Source organism: Capra hircus, chromosome 5 (assembly GCF_001704415.2).
Source record: "Capra hircus breed San Clemente chromosome 5, ASM170441v1, whole genome shotgun sequence".
Taxonomy (NCBI): domain Eukaryota; kingdom Metazoa; phylum Chordata; class Mammalia; order Artiodactyla; family Bovidae; genus Capra; species Capra hircus.
This window is the reverse complement of record NC_030812.1, coordinates 27224870-27239968: the sequence shown is the minus strand read 5'-3', so window position 1 is coordinate 27239968 and position 15099 is coordinate 27224870. Positions and strand designations below refer to the sequence as shown.

Sequence of the window (15099 nt, the reverse complement as noted above, 5' to 3'; positions counted from 1 at the left end):
AAGGAATTGGGAAAATTTCCCTCCTCTTATGTTTTCTGGAAGACTCTGAATTTTTCCTTAAATGTTTGGTAAAATGCACCAGTGAAGGTATTTGGGGCTGAAGTTTTCTTTGTAGGAAGATTTTAAACTGCACATTCAGTTCCCTTAGTAGAAATATAGCTATTCGGGTAGGACTGGCTATACAGTTTATGGGGCTTAATGTAAAATAAAAATGCAGAACCCCTTGTTAAAACTATTAAGAATTTAATGATGATGAGAATAGTCATTAAACCAAGTGTGGGGACTTACTATGGTGTGGGATCCTCTGCTGTTGCACAAGACACACACTAAGAGTTCTAGTCACAGTTCCAATGTGTGTGCACGTGTGTACACACACACACATGCACATGGGGTTTCTTGTACCAATAAGCAGCTGGGTGTCCCACAATTCAACTCAATTCTGACACATCTACCTGGAGACAGCATCAGATTCCACAGGTCAAGGGTTCAGTCCTACAAGACTGCCCACCCCAATTCCGCTTTAGATGCTAGTTGCAAACCCAGGTTATCGCCCAGACTTCTGACCAACTGGCTATAGATTGAAAGTTTCAAAACCTCTCCTTGGGTTTGATTACTTTGCTAGAGTGGCTCACAGAGCTCAGAGAAACATTTTACTTAATAGATTGCCAGTTTATTATGGAAGGATAAAACTCAAGAAGAGTCAGATGGGAGAGATGCATAGGGCAAGGTGTGGGGAAAGGGTCTGGGGGCTTCCATGTTCTCACCAGGCACACACCGCCCACCCCCCCATATCTCCACATGTTCATCAACCTGGAAACTCTTGGAACCCCCAGTCCTTTTGGAGTTTTTATGGAGGCTTCATTACATAAATCATGATTGATTGATTCAACCTCCAACCCCGCTCCCTTTCCTGGAGGTCAGGGAGGGTGGATTGAAAGTTTCAACTCTCTAACAACATGGCTGGGTCTCTTGGCCCCTACAATGATCCCAGAGGAACTGGGGATGGGGTGGGACCTAGGGAACAAATGGAAGGGTTTGCCTTGGTGGGAGGAGGGTGGAGGGCAACACATGGAGAGAAGTGGGCTGCTTGGCATTCTTTTTCAGAGCTTTTGCGGTATGTCTCATCTCCCTTGCTGAACTATGTGCCCCTCCAGGGAGGGGCCTGAGGGCTCTTTTCTTAGTACGTCCTCTGTCCCAGGACACAGCCTCTTAGCAAGTCCCCAGGGGAATGAGCTTGTGGAATCTAGGAGGCAAGATCCCCCACCCCCAGCATGACTGGTAAAGAGAGGCCAGAGTCCTAGACATGTTAGCTTGCAAGTTTATTGAAATTCCAGCAACACAAAGAGCAGTACAAACAGGCACCCACCCCAGCCCAGGCCTCCTTGGAGCTTTCAGACATAAACCCTCTTGCAGTGGAAGGCTGGACTTCCCTCACACCACCAGCAGGGGCATGGAGTGTTGCAGGGCCCGCCTCTCCACCAGCACCCATCCACCTCGTGGACTTGCATGCCGGGGTTAAACCAACACCCCAGGAAGAGAAGCAGCCAGGACCGATGCCACTTGGAGAAGAACCATCTCTGGGGACTCAGGGATCCCTTGGGCCACTGAAGATCGTGGCTCCTTCTGGGTTAGAAAGAGGAGGAAAGAACCTTCTGCCAGGGAAAGTTAGGAGAGGTAAGCAGAGGCTGGTGGGCTGAGGACCCCTGCTCTGTGGACAGCCAGCTCTCCATTCTTGAAGTTATCCAAAGTTGGGATGGTGATGGTGCCGAGGCACATCCTTTCTGGCATTGAACTGGTCCATTTCTCCCCCAACATATTGGTTTTTGTACTTTCTTTAGGCTGTTGGTCTGGGTGGTGAGGAGTGACCCAAAGTTAGGAAACTGGGAGTCAGGGAGAAAGCCAGTCCTTTGGGGCCTGTGGATGGAGCGACTAGGAGATGTAAAAAAAGTTCTCCCAAAGGACAGACACCAGACAGAGCAGCCTGTGGCTTCCCGGCAGGAGGGGTACCTAGAGCGCCCTCCAGCCTGACTCAGGGCACCTTGGGGACAGAAGCAGAAGGCGTGGAGATGGTTCTTCTGAGAGCGGTGGCTGGCCAGCGCTTGCTCTCAGCACTTGGTCCGGTGGGAGGTGGTGGTGGACACGAAGCGGACGGTGGAGCTGCGGCTGCTGCGGCCGCCGCTGCAGCTGCTGAAGCCGCCCTCAGTGGGCAGCGGGCAGGGGACGCTGGGAGCGCAGGCTTCGCCCACCAGCACCGAGCCCCCTCGGCAGCCGACGCCCAGCAGGTCCCCGCCGCCCACGACCCGGGCCCCGCCCACGCTGGAGCTGCAGAAGCCGCTGGACCGGATGTTGCTGCTGCTGCTGATTCCGGAGACGGTGACCCCGCCACGGCAGAGGCTGGAGCTGCTGAACAGGGACTCGGGCCCACACACCAGGCCACCCTGGGAGCTACTCACCGCTGCAGGAGGAAGAAACCCTCAGCGAGGCTGCCTCACCCTCCACGCTCCCTTTGCGGGAGGGGAGAGGACAGGCAGAAGTGGCCTGGGTCCCAGGGATTCCTGCTATCTACGTAGTCAATACCCACTTTTCCGTCCTTTTGCCTGGGTGACTCAAAGGTTGTGACTTCACTGAAGTCCAAATGGACTTTGACTTTAGTGGAGTCACTAAAGTGACTAAAATGAAACGTCTGGACTAAAATGAAAGAGTTCAGCCAGTTTCCCAGGTGTTGGCATACAGCTAAGTCCACTGTTATTTATATACGGCCAAAGTCTGGTTGGGTTGTGTGAGGGTGCTGGTGAGCTGAATTTTCCAGTCGCCTCCACAATAAAGCCACAGGGCTTCTTCCAGTTACATCTTGCCACTTGGCAATCCCCACATTGCCCACCCCTAAAGAGGGCCCGTTTTCAGTTCCTCCTGACGCACTAAATGGCTGTGCTCTCTAGCCCTCTAGTCTCCACTGGACACACCTCCATGACCCAGGTCTCTAGTCTGATTAAGCTTACTTAACTCAACCCCCATTGGTGGAGGGCCCCCCTTTCTGCCTTCTCCTCTCACCAGAATCCTTCCTGCCATCAGTGACCCATCCAGTTTAGCATATACAGCTGTGTATATTTGCACTCTTGGATCAGAAGTCTTGGTTTGAATTCCAGCTGTGCCCCTGACTATCTTTGTGACTGCTGGCAAGTCACGTATTTTTTTCTTTTTGAGTAAAAGGGAGTTGCCCAGGCCCTTCTCCCCCTGGGGCTTTGAGCATTAGGTTGACAGTGGATAGGACTCATCTCAAGAATATTATAAATCTGGAGCGCTGGGTCTGGGTCTTGTCTTCTTTGTGTCCCTCCCTGCAGTGTCCAGCACAGGTCCTGTGTACTTTGGGCACAACCAGTGCTTTGGCAGCAGCTGCAAGGGGACTTGCATTCAGCCTTGTCCCATTCCCTGGCATCAGCAGAGGAGGGAACTTCCTGGCACAAGCCTTTCCATTCCTTCCTTGGTCTTTGCCCTTGAAGGACAAGGTCACTGTTGGCAAAAAGGCTGACTTCTTGAGCCCTCTCCCACCTAGCAGGTTCTGCAAACCTTTGTGACTGATTGCTTAGCTCTGGGGAGGCAGGCTCTGGGGACGCCTTAAGACCCAGGTCAGCTAAGGATGTTCTCAGTCCAAGGGCCGGATGATCCCTGCTCCCCTGGCTGTCATGGCCAGTCCAGCCATGGGCTCTTGACCTCAATGTGGGCTTGAGTTCAAAGGAAATTTGAAGGGTCCTAGGAGAGACACGTATGAAGAAGAAGAGACTGAAGGGTCTTACCTATGTCTACTGGTCCAACACCTTCACAGATCCTGAAAAGAGAAAGAAACAAGTCAGTTCACAACCATGTTGTTCTCCGAAAACCTCCCTGCTATGCAAGGGCTTTTTTGGCTGTGTGGACAGTGGTTCTCACCCATGTCTGCATAAGCATCCGGGGAGTTTTCAAAACTTAATGTCCCTAAACCCTCCAAAACTATTGAAGCAAAATATTTGAGAGAATGTCTTCTTTTTCTTTTTTTAAACAAGCTAACCAGTCAAGCAGAGCTCTCTATGATTTGATGCAGTCTGTCTACAAGCTTGCACTTAGAGGCACAAGAAATAGAGCCATCTTCTAAACCCCTGCCAAGGGCAATCCAACGAGGTTTGTAGGAAAAATTGTTCCTGGTTCCTTCCCCCACTTAGACTTTCTAGAAGCCAGAAGTCTGACCTCCAATTGCTGCACTGAGAGCACTCACCGGATCTCCTCGCCTTCGAGCAGGCGCCTGTAGGTAGCGATCTCGATGTCCAGGGCCAGCTTGACATTCATGAGCTCCTGGTACTCCTTCAGCTGCCGCGCCATATCCTGCTTGGCTTGCTGCAGCGCACCCTCCAGCTCTGCCAGCTTGCATTTGGCATCATTGAGGGCAGCTTCTCCCTGCTGCTCAGCCTCAGCCACGGCGGCCTCCAGCTTGCAGCGCTGTGGGGAGGGCAGTTTGCAGATGAGCTCTGGCAGGGACTAGGGGATCCTCAGGTTGGGCTAGAAACACTGCCCCCTGTCTGTGGGGACACAGCCTGGTTCCAAGCCAGGAATGGAGCCCATGGAGGGGCTTGTCATCCTGTCGTTTGATGTCGCCAGGGAGTGGAACATTGCTTTTCTTCCATTTTCATCCTCACTGATTTTGCACTTACTGATTTCTGTTGCTTTTAAGACCCAGGGGGTCCAGAGAATAAAGCCATTCTTTTTGCCTTGCTTGCCCCTTTAAGTGAGCCCAAGAGCTTTCCTTCTATATTTTCGGAGATTAAGAGAGTCTCTTCTTTCCTTCCACATTTTCCTCCTCCAGGAAGTCTTCCTGGACTAATTCTTCCCATCCCTCTGTTTCTGGGTCCCAGTTGCCTCTCCCACATTATCCACCTTGGGCTCCCCAAAGCTTGGGGCTCTGCCTGTCTTCCTTAGGGGGCTTTCTTTTTCCTTTGCCCACCTGAGCCTTGGCATGCTCAATTTCTGCCTTCAGCCTCTGGATCAGCCGGTTCAGCTCATTGATCTCATCCCGAGTGTTGCGCAGGTTGTCACAGTGCTGGCCAGCTGTCACTCGCATCTCCTCATACTAGGGGTTGGTGGAAGAAAGGGATGATTAGAAGATTGGGTCAAGATCACAACCCACTTTGTCATCTTTGTCATCCCAGGGCTGCCTGCACCCCTTCCCCAGCACCCTCCTGCCCACCTTGGTCTGGTACCAGGCCTCTGCATCAGCCCGACTGCGTCTGGCGATTTCTTCATACTGGGCTTTGATATCGGCGATGATCCCGTCAACATTCAGGTCCCGGCTGTTGTCCATCTTCACAATGACTGATGTCTCTGAGATGTGTGACTGTAGTAACTGGATTTCCTGTGTTGGACGATAAGTGAGACAGATGGACTGACTCCCATCAGTGGGTCCCATCAGTGGCCGGGGCTTTGTCCCAGGGTCCCCAGGACTCGGAGTCAGGAGACAGAGCATTGCTTATTTCTTCAGGGCAAAGCAACAGAGCAGATCATGCAAACTGAGGGCAAAGAAGAGGAGGTGACTCCAAACTGCTTCAGCTTGACTTTAAACCCTTGTCGTATACTAGGAGACATCCCTTCAACACCCTAACTTGTTTAAGTGACTAGTAAAACTGGGGGAGGCCTAGGGATTTGTGGAGGGGAGTAAGAACCATGATAAAGCTTAAACTTTTCTTTGGTTTAGCCACACAGTGACGGTGCCAGTCGTGGATCACTGAGAGCTGACAACATTTTAGAATGATGATCCAGGAGTTCCTATACCTCAGGTCCTTAAGAGACTTGGCAGTGGGGATGGGAGAGGGCTGAGAACTGGTCTGCAAGGCTATGGCCCCAAAGGGAGATTCCTTCAGCCTTTCTACTCAGAGCCAGACATTCAGTTCTGAAATTAGATCTATCCCAGACCAAAAAGACCTTATGAAGCAAAAGATAGCTAGTTCATTTGACTAATTAGGTAACACATGTTACATCTCCCAGCAAGTCAGTTTTCCAGACTCTTCTCATCAGAAGATAGGAAGTGACATGCCTAGACCCAAAACTTTCCTGGCCATCAGTAGATTGGCCAACAAGGAGTTGACTCATAGACCTGAGTCAGGCTCCCCTTACCTTCTCCACTTGTCTGTTTATCAGCATTAAGGGAATATAGATTTGACGGGAAGAAAGATGCATGATACCAAATATTAGCAAATACACTAGTCCAGTGAATCCCCCAGGGAGTCCAGGCCACACAGTGATCTCCTTGGATGGCTCTGAGGGGATGAGCCCTTACCGCCGTGTACAGCATTTTCAGGAAGTCGATTTCCTGAGTTAGGGTGTCCACATTGGCCTCTAGATCGGCCTTGCTTAAGAACGCTGTATCCACATCCTGCATCAAAGAGAGAAGAATAAAATGCTCATTATCTGTGTACTGTTTGGCCTCCCCACCTTGGCAGATGGGTGGGAAGATCAGACCAATCTCCACAGGGGCAGGCCAAGTGGGACAGGTGGGAGAGTCGTGGGGTGGAAATACAGCTTAATGACTCTTGTTCTCCCTTGGACAACGTAAAACCCCCAGGGATGCTGGACCTTTCTCGATGCTCATTTAGAGGCAAGAAGAATCTGGATAATCCAAGACTCCTAAAATGTCATCTCTTCAAACCTCTCCTCTCATGAAGACCCTAAGTCATTGGAGACCAAATCAGAACTTCGAAGGGAAGCAGTTGTGACCTTAGGGGGTCCACTGTGTGTGAGTATTCACAGTGCTGCCCGGGCAGCGTGCTGGGATGTGGAAAACATTTGCATGTCTGGAGGGGAAGTCTGCCTGGGCCTGTTGTTCTCCTTACCTTCTTCAGAGCCACGAACTCATTCTCAGCACTGGCCCGAAGACCCACTTCCTCTTCATACCTGAGTGATAAAGATGAAGAGGATGCGTTCTCTCCCTGAACTGAGAGCTGATTACTCCCAGCTCACCAGCTATCACCTTTTATGACCTCTCTTGCCCCAGCCAGGAGCCTGGCTCCCTCTTGCCATCCTCATGTTCTCCACTCTGCCCCATCTTTAGGACCTTTTAGACCCTTGGTTTCTCCAAATCCCTTTTCCTTTCTCAAATTGGGTGCAGGGCTTGAAAATCTGAAGCTTGGCTGTGGTTCTCTGCTGGAAATGCCTTAGGGTCACTGCACTTGACCTTAGAGGAAGTAGCATCCTGCTTGTGGCTGGACCTGGGCATTGTTTACAGAACCAAGGGTTTCCTTTTTTCTGCGGTCAACTCACCCATGTGCCCAGGCAGGATTAGGGACAGATTATGCCCAATCCCAGGTCTCTATTCCTCAGGACCTGCAGGGGGCCTCACCCTCCTGTACATATCACTGCCCTGCCCCTGTCTCCAGGCTGGGAATTGAAACCAGCATTCAACTCTGATCCTTCCAGGGGCTCCCATCTGAGCTTGGCTGCTGCACTGGGGGACCAGCCCTATGCCCGTCCTTGGTCCATATGGTCCAGATGCCACTCACTTCTTCTTGAAACCCTCAAGGACATCCTGCATGTTGTTCCTCTCAGCCTCCAACCGGGCCCGATCACTGCTCACTACATCCAGCTGCCTGCGTAGGTTGGTGATGTAGTTCTCGAAGAGGGGCTCCAGGTTGCTCTTGGCACATTTCTGCTCTTGGAGGAAGCTCCACTTCGTCTCTAGGAGCTTATTCTGCTGTTCTAGGAACCGCACCTAAATCCACAGAGGCAAATACATGGCAATTGAGTGTTCAATATGATCACCCGTGTGTGGACTAGTTGCTCAGATGGTCAGAGGTGACAACCTCGTGGTGACCACTGTTCCCTTTTTTGTTTGACTTTCAGTCGTTCTAACTCAGAAGAATCTGGCAGAGCAGGTCTGGGACTCTTCCTCACACTCAGCCAGGCTGAGCTACAAACAGAAGCTTTGAAACCAAAATCTTCAACCATTTCCCCTTTAACACTCTGAGAGAGGGGAGGGCCAACTCACCGGGAATGCAGAAAGCGATTCTACCTGAGCCGAGTTGGCCTACATCTGAAAACCAATGTCAGTTATCTCTGGCAGGGAATGAAGAACAGAGTCAAGTACGTTTGGGCTGGGATGCGGCTTTAGGAGGTGGGAACTCTCAGGTCGTAGGTCATACTCATCACCCCAGATATTCCATCAACTGAGACTTACCGAGCTGGAGGAGAATGTAGAGACCATTTGCTCCAACCCCTCATTTCACATGAAATGAAGCTCACAGAGGTGAGTTTACAGTCTCAGGCACAATCAGAGAATCCCCACTTCATGGAGACATGAATCCCCGCTTCTGGGATGTCAGTTCCATCTCTTTGTTCCTCTCATCAACCCGAAAATCAGTGACCACCAGTGATCATTCCCTACTGTTTCCCTCAATCTAGGTGACTTGGCTGAATCTGGATATCCCCCTTGCGGGGAGGGATATGAATTCCTTGTTTTGTATAAATTTTGTACAAATTACTCAACTCTATTCTCCATTTCTTTAAGCCTGAACAGGTGTGGCCACTCATCCTCAGAAACCATGAAAACTTCAAAGAGAGCATGAGGATATCAAAGGACAAAATCTTTTAAACCTGTCCTAGCCAACACCTGGTGGAGGTGTTCATGTTTCTAACCTGTTTGGAAGATATTTCTAAATGACTAGGTTGTTCAGATCCCTTTAGGCATCCAGTCAGTGGCTGGATATTCCACCACCACTGTCAATCTCTCCCTCCATATAGTGCTTCCTCAGGCTCACCCTTGCTCTGCAGAAGAGCGACCCAGAAATCATACTGCATGCCTTTGGTTGATCCCAAAGGATGTGGGGTCAAGATCTGTGTCCTGGGTCTAGATCAGTTCTTCCTGAGTGAAAGTACACCCCAGTGCATTTAGCTCTCATCATCCCAGACCCAGAGGCTGAGCTATCTCAAGTACCTTGTCGATGAAGGAGGCAAATTTGTTGTTGAGGGTCTTGATTTGCTCCTTTTCATCCCTCTTCACTCTCTGGGCATTGGGGTCAATCTCCAGGTTGAGCGGGGTCAGCAGGCTCTGGTTAACAGTCACTGCTGTGATGGATGGGGCTGCTGGTCCTCCAATTCCTCCAACTCGGTAGCCAAAGCCAGGGCTACAGAAGCCATAGCCGAGACCACTTCTGGCCCTAAACCCCAGGCCAACACAACTGCCAGCCCCAAACCCTAGACCAGCACCACTCCCATCACCGAAGCCAACTCCATAGTAGGTGGGTCGAGGGCACACAGCTGCTATCCGGGGTGAGCACGATCCAAAGCTGGTGACGCTCCGACTGCCAAAGCTGCTAAGACCCCGGAAGCTGGGCCCACTCCTGCAGGAGACAGAGCTGACCCGGAAGCGGTTCAGGTTCTGAGGGGTCACTGCTGAGCAAGAGCTGAAGTTGCCCACACAGCGACCAGAGCTGACTCTGTAGGAGCGGCAAGACATGATGGTGTCCTGGGCAAGAGCAGAGTGGCGACTGCAGAGCGGGGAGAGCTGGGGCTGGGAGTCCTCTGGGACTAGTGGATCCCTCTCACCCCTTTTATGTGTGTGGGGATCTGAGGATTGGTCCCATAAAAGTGAAAAAAGCCACTTGGAAGCATTTATGAGCTTGGGTAGTTAGCAGAAACTCTCCATGCCTGTAACCTTCACAGTGAACTAATCTCAGACACACCTATTCCCCTCAGAATCAGGGCCATAACATCAAACCTATAAACATTAAAAACACATAAACACATAAACATTATTGTCCTATTTTTCCCGCAGGTCCACCATAATTGCCATTATGGGGACATTAATTTTCTTTGGTCTTAAATCCAATAGACTTTCCATTGCAAGTGTGGCTAACCACCAGAAAGTTAGAATGGTAACAACTCCAGCAAGAGGCTTGCAAGGAATGCAGCTACACAGATAATCCCTAAATAGATGAGTGTATAGAAGAGGGGCAGGGTCTTCATAGCTCCAAGAAAGAAATGATATGGTGAGAATACAATTTACTGCATCCCTGTAGATGGATTAAACAGTCCAAAAACCTTTTGCAGTGTTTCGTCTATCCTCTGTAATCTGATTTGACTGTTCACATAAGAATTGAATCATCAGTGAAGCTCATTTGGGTTAATGTAATACATGTCTGATTTGAGACTCTCAAAGGACATTCATTCATTCATTCAGGAATTACCAGATACTCTATCTCAGGTAATGTGCTTGGTGCCAAGGGTATAGAGATAAAACAGGTGGTCTCTGTATTCCTGCTGGCGTGGAGAGATTTTCTTGAAGACTTCTACCAACCAACAGTTTTGTGACATAATTTGAGGCCAAAACATGCCAATGATTTGGCCATGTATCTATGTGGAAAGTTAACCACATGATTTTGAACCTCTAAAATACACATTAGGGATATCTGCAGTCTTACCTATGTAGCTTCCTTGCATTATAGATGGAGAGACAAATGTTGACCTTTTCTGTTCTAGAAAGTGGCATGATTTGTCCTGCTTATCTCTGTCTGGGGGAACTTGTGCTTGATTGGATGCTTACTTGGGATTCTATCAATACATTGGAGGGGAATATGAGCTTTTGCCTAGAGCCATCCATCTCAAGTCTTCACTATTTCCTTCCTTCTGGTCTCTATACCTTTTATTTCTTTTTCTTGTCTTACTGTATTAGCTAGGATATCCAGTATGATGTTGAAAAGCAGTGGTGAGAGAGGGCATCTTTGCCTTATTCCTGATTTTGGTGGAAAAGCTTCAAGTTTCTCACAGTTAAGTACAATGTTAGTTGTAGGTTTTCTGCATATAGAAATTTTTTATCAAGTTGAGGACATTTCCGTCTGTTTCTAGTTTGTCACTGTACTCCATAGATCCAGGTATCAGGTGCATGTCTCAAAGGGAGAAGCAGAAAATAATAATAACACAGTAGTTCTTGTGAAGACTGCCAGCAACCTCCATGTTGCTAAATTCAGTGGTCCATTCTCCATTAAATTATCATTTAATTTAGAAGAATTTGACATAGTTGATCATTCTCTTTTCCTTGAAATAATTTCCTTTTTTGGTTTCCAGACACCACATTCTCTTGATTTTCTTTACATATTATTTACTGCTTCTTTTCATTTTTCTCAACCAGTTTATCCTCATATCCCCGACCTGCACACACCACGGCATCCTTGGGCTCAGCTCTTGTACCTGTTCATGTCTTTATCTACACTTGTCCCCTTTGTGACATCATACAGCCTCATGACTTTAAATACTATCTGTCTGTTGATGGCTCCCAAGGTGTATCTCTATCCTGAACATCCCTTTAAATGTCCCTTCTGTGCCCCCCCACACATATTTTGATCAACATCTCTGTTGATCTGTCCAAAACTGTTCTCCCGAATGCTTGTTCGTGTGAAATACATTCTACTTGCCAGGCTTGCTATCTCTGTACCGGCTCAGGCCAAAAACCTGGGAGCCATCCTTCGCTCATCAACTTTTTCCATATCCCACATTCAGTCCGTTGACAAGTCCTGCCTTCAAAATATACCTGGACCCTTACTACTTCTCACCACACCATTGCTCCCATATTGGTCCAAGTTCACCACTCCTCACAGGGTCTATTGAAGTATCCTTCCAGCTACTCATCCTGCTTCCTCCTCTGCCCCCTCTCTCTTTCCTTAATACCGTGGTCCTTTAAAAACAAAACATGTCAGATTGTGCCATTGCTAAGTTCAAACATCCAGAGTAAATGCCATACAGGACTCTACATAGTCTGCCCTCCTCTTTCCTTGACCTCCCTTCCATCTGTCTGTCCTTTAATCACTCTGCTCCACCCACTCTGTCTGCCTGTATGTCCATCAGACAGGTAGGAAACCTCCTGCTCAGACACTTTTCATGTTTACTGTTTTTTATTTGTGTTGAGAAATCTTTTTTTCTCAAATGGCCACATGGCTGGGTCCCTCAACTCTTTCAGGTCTTTGCTCATAGGTCCCTTCTCTTTCAATTCCCCTCCTCCACGTGCTGTCCATCTCCTCTCCCTGCTTCCTCCTCGCCTAAGGAGTTCTCACCATCTGAGGTCCTTGCCTGCAAGGATTTGCTGTTTAACATCATCATCCCAGGCTGTAATATAAGCTTCAGGAGGCAGGCACTCTGTGTGTGTGTGTGTGTGTGTGTGTGTGTGTGTGTGTGTGTGTGTGTGTGTGTGTTTCTCCTCTTCATCCCTCCTTAGGAGAGTGGAGGCACGTGGTAGGCAGGCTGTGTGTTTTTGCTGAATAAATGCAGACACTGCAAAGATTAAAAGCAGGAGGAAAAGGGAGAGAGGACAGTGGGTAAAATTTTATTATCACTGTGCAAACACTTGCCCTCCTTGATACATAAATGACCAGGGGAAGTTGTCTAACCTCTCTAGCCTCAGTTTCCTCATCTGTAACATGGAATTATACCTACCGCACAGTACGTGAAGGATACATGTGGAAATGTTTGGGCGGGGTGTACGTTGTGTGGAGCCTCGTGTGGTTATCCATCTCTCTCCTCTCTTCATCTCCTTCTTCTCATCGCTGCCTCTTTCCCCCTTTCTTGCCTCCCTTCACCTGTAAGCTGCCATTCCTGTTGCGGTCCAGCACCCCACCTCATTCCCGCCAGTGGTTATGGCATCATTGCCCCACCAGCCACTGCTGGGGCTGACCCGTGTCTCAGCTTCCTTCAACCCTAACAGCTGGGGGTAATTGAGACCAGTCATGCATGGCCCCTGTTCTGAGATGAGCTGTCACCATTAGCAGTTTATAGTTCTGAGGCATTATTTCGCCAGACGATGCAAAATACAGTCCTCAGCCATTTTCAAAGGGTAGCAGGTGGGGAGAGGGGAGGAGTAGCCCTGGAAACTTTGGGCTGGGGCTTTTGCTGCTCTGACAGTTTCTTCTTCCTGTTGAGAGTTGGTCTGGATGTAATCCTGAGATCTGCTGGCTGAGCTAGTGTGGATGGAATGCTGGCTCACCTCGATGCTAATTGCCCTGGGAGGAGGGGGAACTGCTGATGAGGGAGGGGGCCATGCTGGCTGGCTGGGCAGAGCCTGGGAACCCTGGCTGCTCTGTGCGTGTGCATACCTGTGGGTGGGGAGGAGGGTGACAGGGAAATCCCAGAGGATGAGACGACTTTCTAAAGCCACCGCCTCCTTCAGAGTGTTTCCATTCTGCCTGGGGACAAGTCTGTACTGGAGAGAGGCACTCACTGGGACATGTTCATGCCGAGACCTGCCCCAGTGGGAAGGGAGACTTGGGAATCTCCCTGCAGAAGGAGGGGGCATTGGGAAGGAGCCGAGGCCCTCTAGCCCTCTGTCCTGTCAGGTTAATGATGCTGAGATAGAATCTAAACACCTCTCAGGAGAGACAAAGCACCCCTCTTACTTGAGCCTATCCCCACCCCTTCAAGCAGGGTGGCTTTTCTTTTTTTTTTTTTTCAGGTTTAGCCCAAATTCCTCACTTGCCCACACAGTTTCAGGGTGAAATGAAACTCTTCGCACGCAGGCAAGTCAGTTCACGTCAGAAAACATTCACTGGGTGCTGATGTGAGCCTGGCATCGAGCTAGGTGTGGGGATGCCAGCCAGCTGGGTGCAACCCTCTTCCGTCTATCAGACACCGTGATCCTAGGTCCCCTCCTCCACTTACAGCTCCATTTCTGTGGCCATTTCCCCCAGCCCAAGCCCCAGGAGGAAAGTGGCAGTAGTGAGTCTCCCTGGAACCCCTGATGGGACCAGGATGAGGAAGGGATCCCAGGGGACTCAGAGTGTGGGGCAGAGCGCAACTGAGGGAGAGGGCAGTGGGGCAAGGAAGGGTCTCCCGGGGGTAAGAGGAACAAGAAAATGGGAGACATTCTGGGGAGACAGAAACAAAACCAAGGAACCTCGTTTCAGGTCCTCCACCCAGGCCTCTTGGGGCTGTTCCCCACCTGTCCTTGTGGGGGCGCTCTGGGAAGGGCTGCGATTTGAACTCCGGAGATGGAGTGGAATGCAGGGAGGCTCTGGCTTCAGCGGACATCTCTCCCTTCCGCTGGAAGGCAGGGAGGGGGAATGATCCTCCCTGTATCCCTGCACCTGGGGCAGGGCGGGTCCTGGGAGAAGCTCGGGAGGTGTTGGCCCAGCTGATGGAGTGAAATTCTGGCGCACCACCAGGAGGCACTTTCATCCCGCCTGCCTGGCATCACCTCCTCTCTGGGGGGAAGCGGAGAGGGAGGGCGCAACTGCGCAGCACTAAGGGGGCTCTCCTGGGGGGTGCTCTGAAGGGGCATGCTGGCGCCTGGCCTCTAGCTCATGTCCAGGACAGGGCCACCCTGGGATGGGAATTCCCGCAGGGATGGCCACTGGGCCGGAGCCCACCTCTCTGTGAAGGTGGAGGGATCTTCCTCTCTCCTCCTTTACTCCACTGGGGTGTTTCCTGGGCTGTGGATAGTCATCTGTGGGACAGAGGTGGCCTATTGTCATCTCTCTTTTTGCTAACTCCACACTGGAGTGTCTCTGTAGTTTTCAGAGCTTTGGGTTTTTAATCAGCAAGCAGCTTCCTGGCTCTAGGGCAGGTCCAGGGTGGCAGGGCTTCAAGTGGGAATGGAAGCTGTAAGGCCCTTGTTGTCCCATCTCTTCTCTTTTCCTGGGTGTGGATGTGCATCCCTGAAGTCACCAGCTCTCACCTGTCTGACTCTGCGTGTGCCCTGACTCAGGGTTGCTGATCCCTCAGCCTTGAACCTCACCCCCCTGACCCTGCCACCACGGGCTTCCTTGCCTCCTCTCAGTCTTGCTGGCTTTTGGGGTCTAGCTTACCTGCCCCTCCTCAGGGGACCTACCCGAGGCCCGTGGCCAGGGTGGGAGCCTCAGTTCTGTCCTCTTTCACAACAAGCCTGACTTCTATAATTTCATGTCTAAGTCTGTACCCTCAGGTAGGCTGTAAGCCCCAGAGGTCTGGATTGGAGCCAGGGCCCCATTTTTGAAAGACAGTTTTTTTTAAAGATACAATTCATGGATCATATAATTCACTCATTTAAAATGTACAAGTCAATGGTTTCAGTATATTCCCAGATAAGTGCAACCAACACCATAGTCCATTTTAGAATATTTT

The 15099-nt window shown here is 50.2% G+C and overlaps 1 protein-coding gene across 1 annotated transcript; it reads right to left on the bottom strand.

Annotated features, from left to right (window-relative positions):
* On the bottom strand, positions 1312 to 9530 carry KRT84 (keratin 84). Its single transcript, XM_018047725.1, has 9 exons — positions 8951 to 9530; positions 7521 to 7729; positions 6855 to 6915; positions 6302 to 6397; positions 5216 to 5380; positions 4973 to 5098; positions 4250 to 4470; positions 3795 to 3826; positions 1312 to 2455 (listed from the first exon to the last, which is right to left on the bottom strand). The coding sequence occupies exons 1-9, from the start codon at positions 9470 to 9472 to the stop codon at positions 2106 to 2108; spliced, it is 1782 nt and encodes a 593-aa protein (XP_017903214.1). The 5' UTR covers positions 9473 to 9530; the 3' UTR covers positions 1312 to 2105.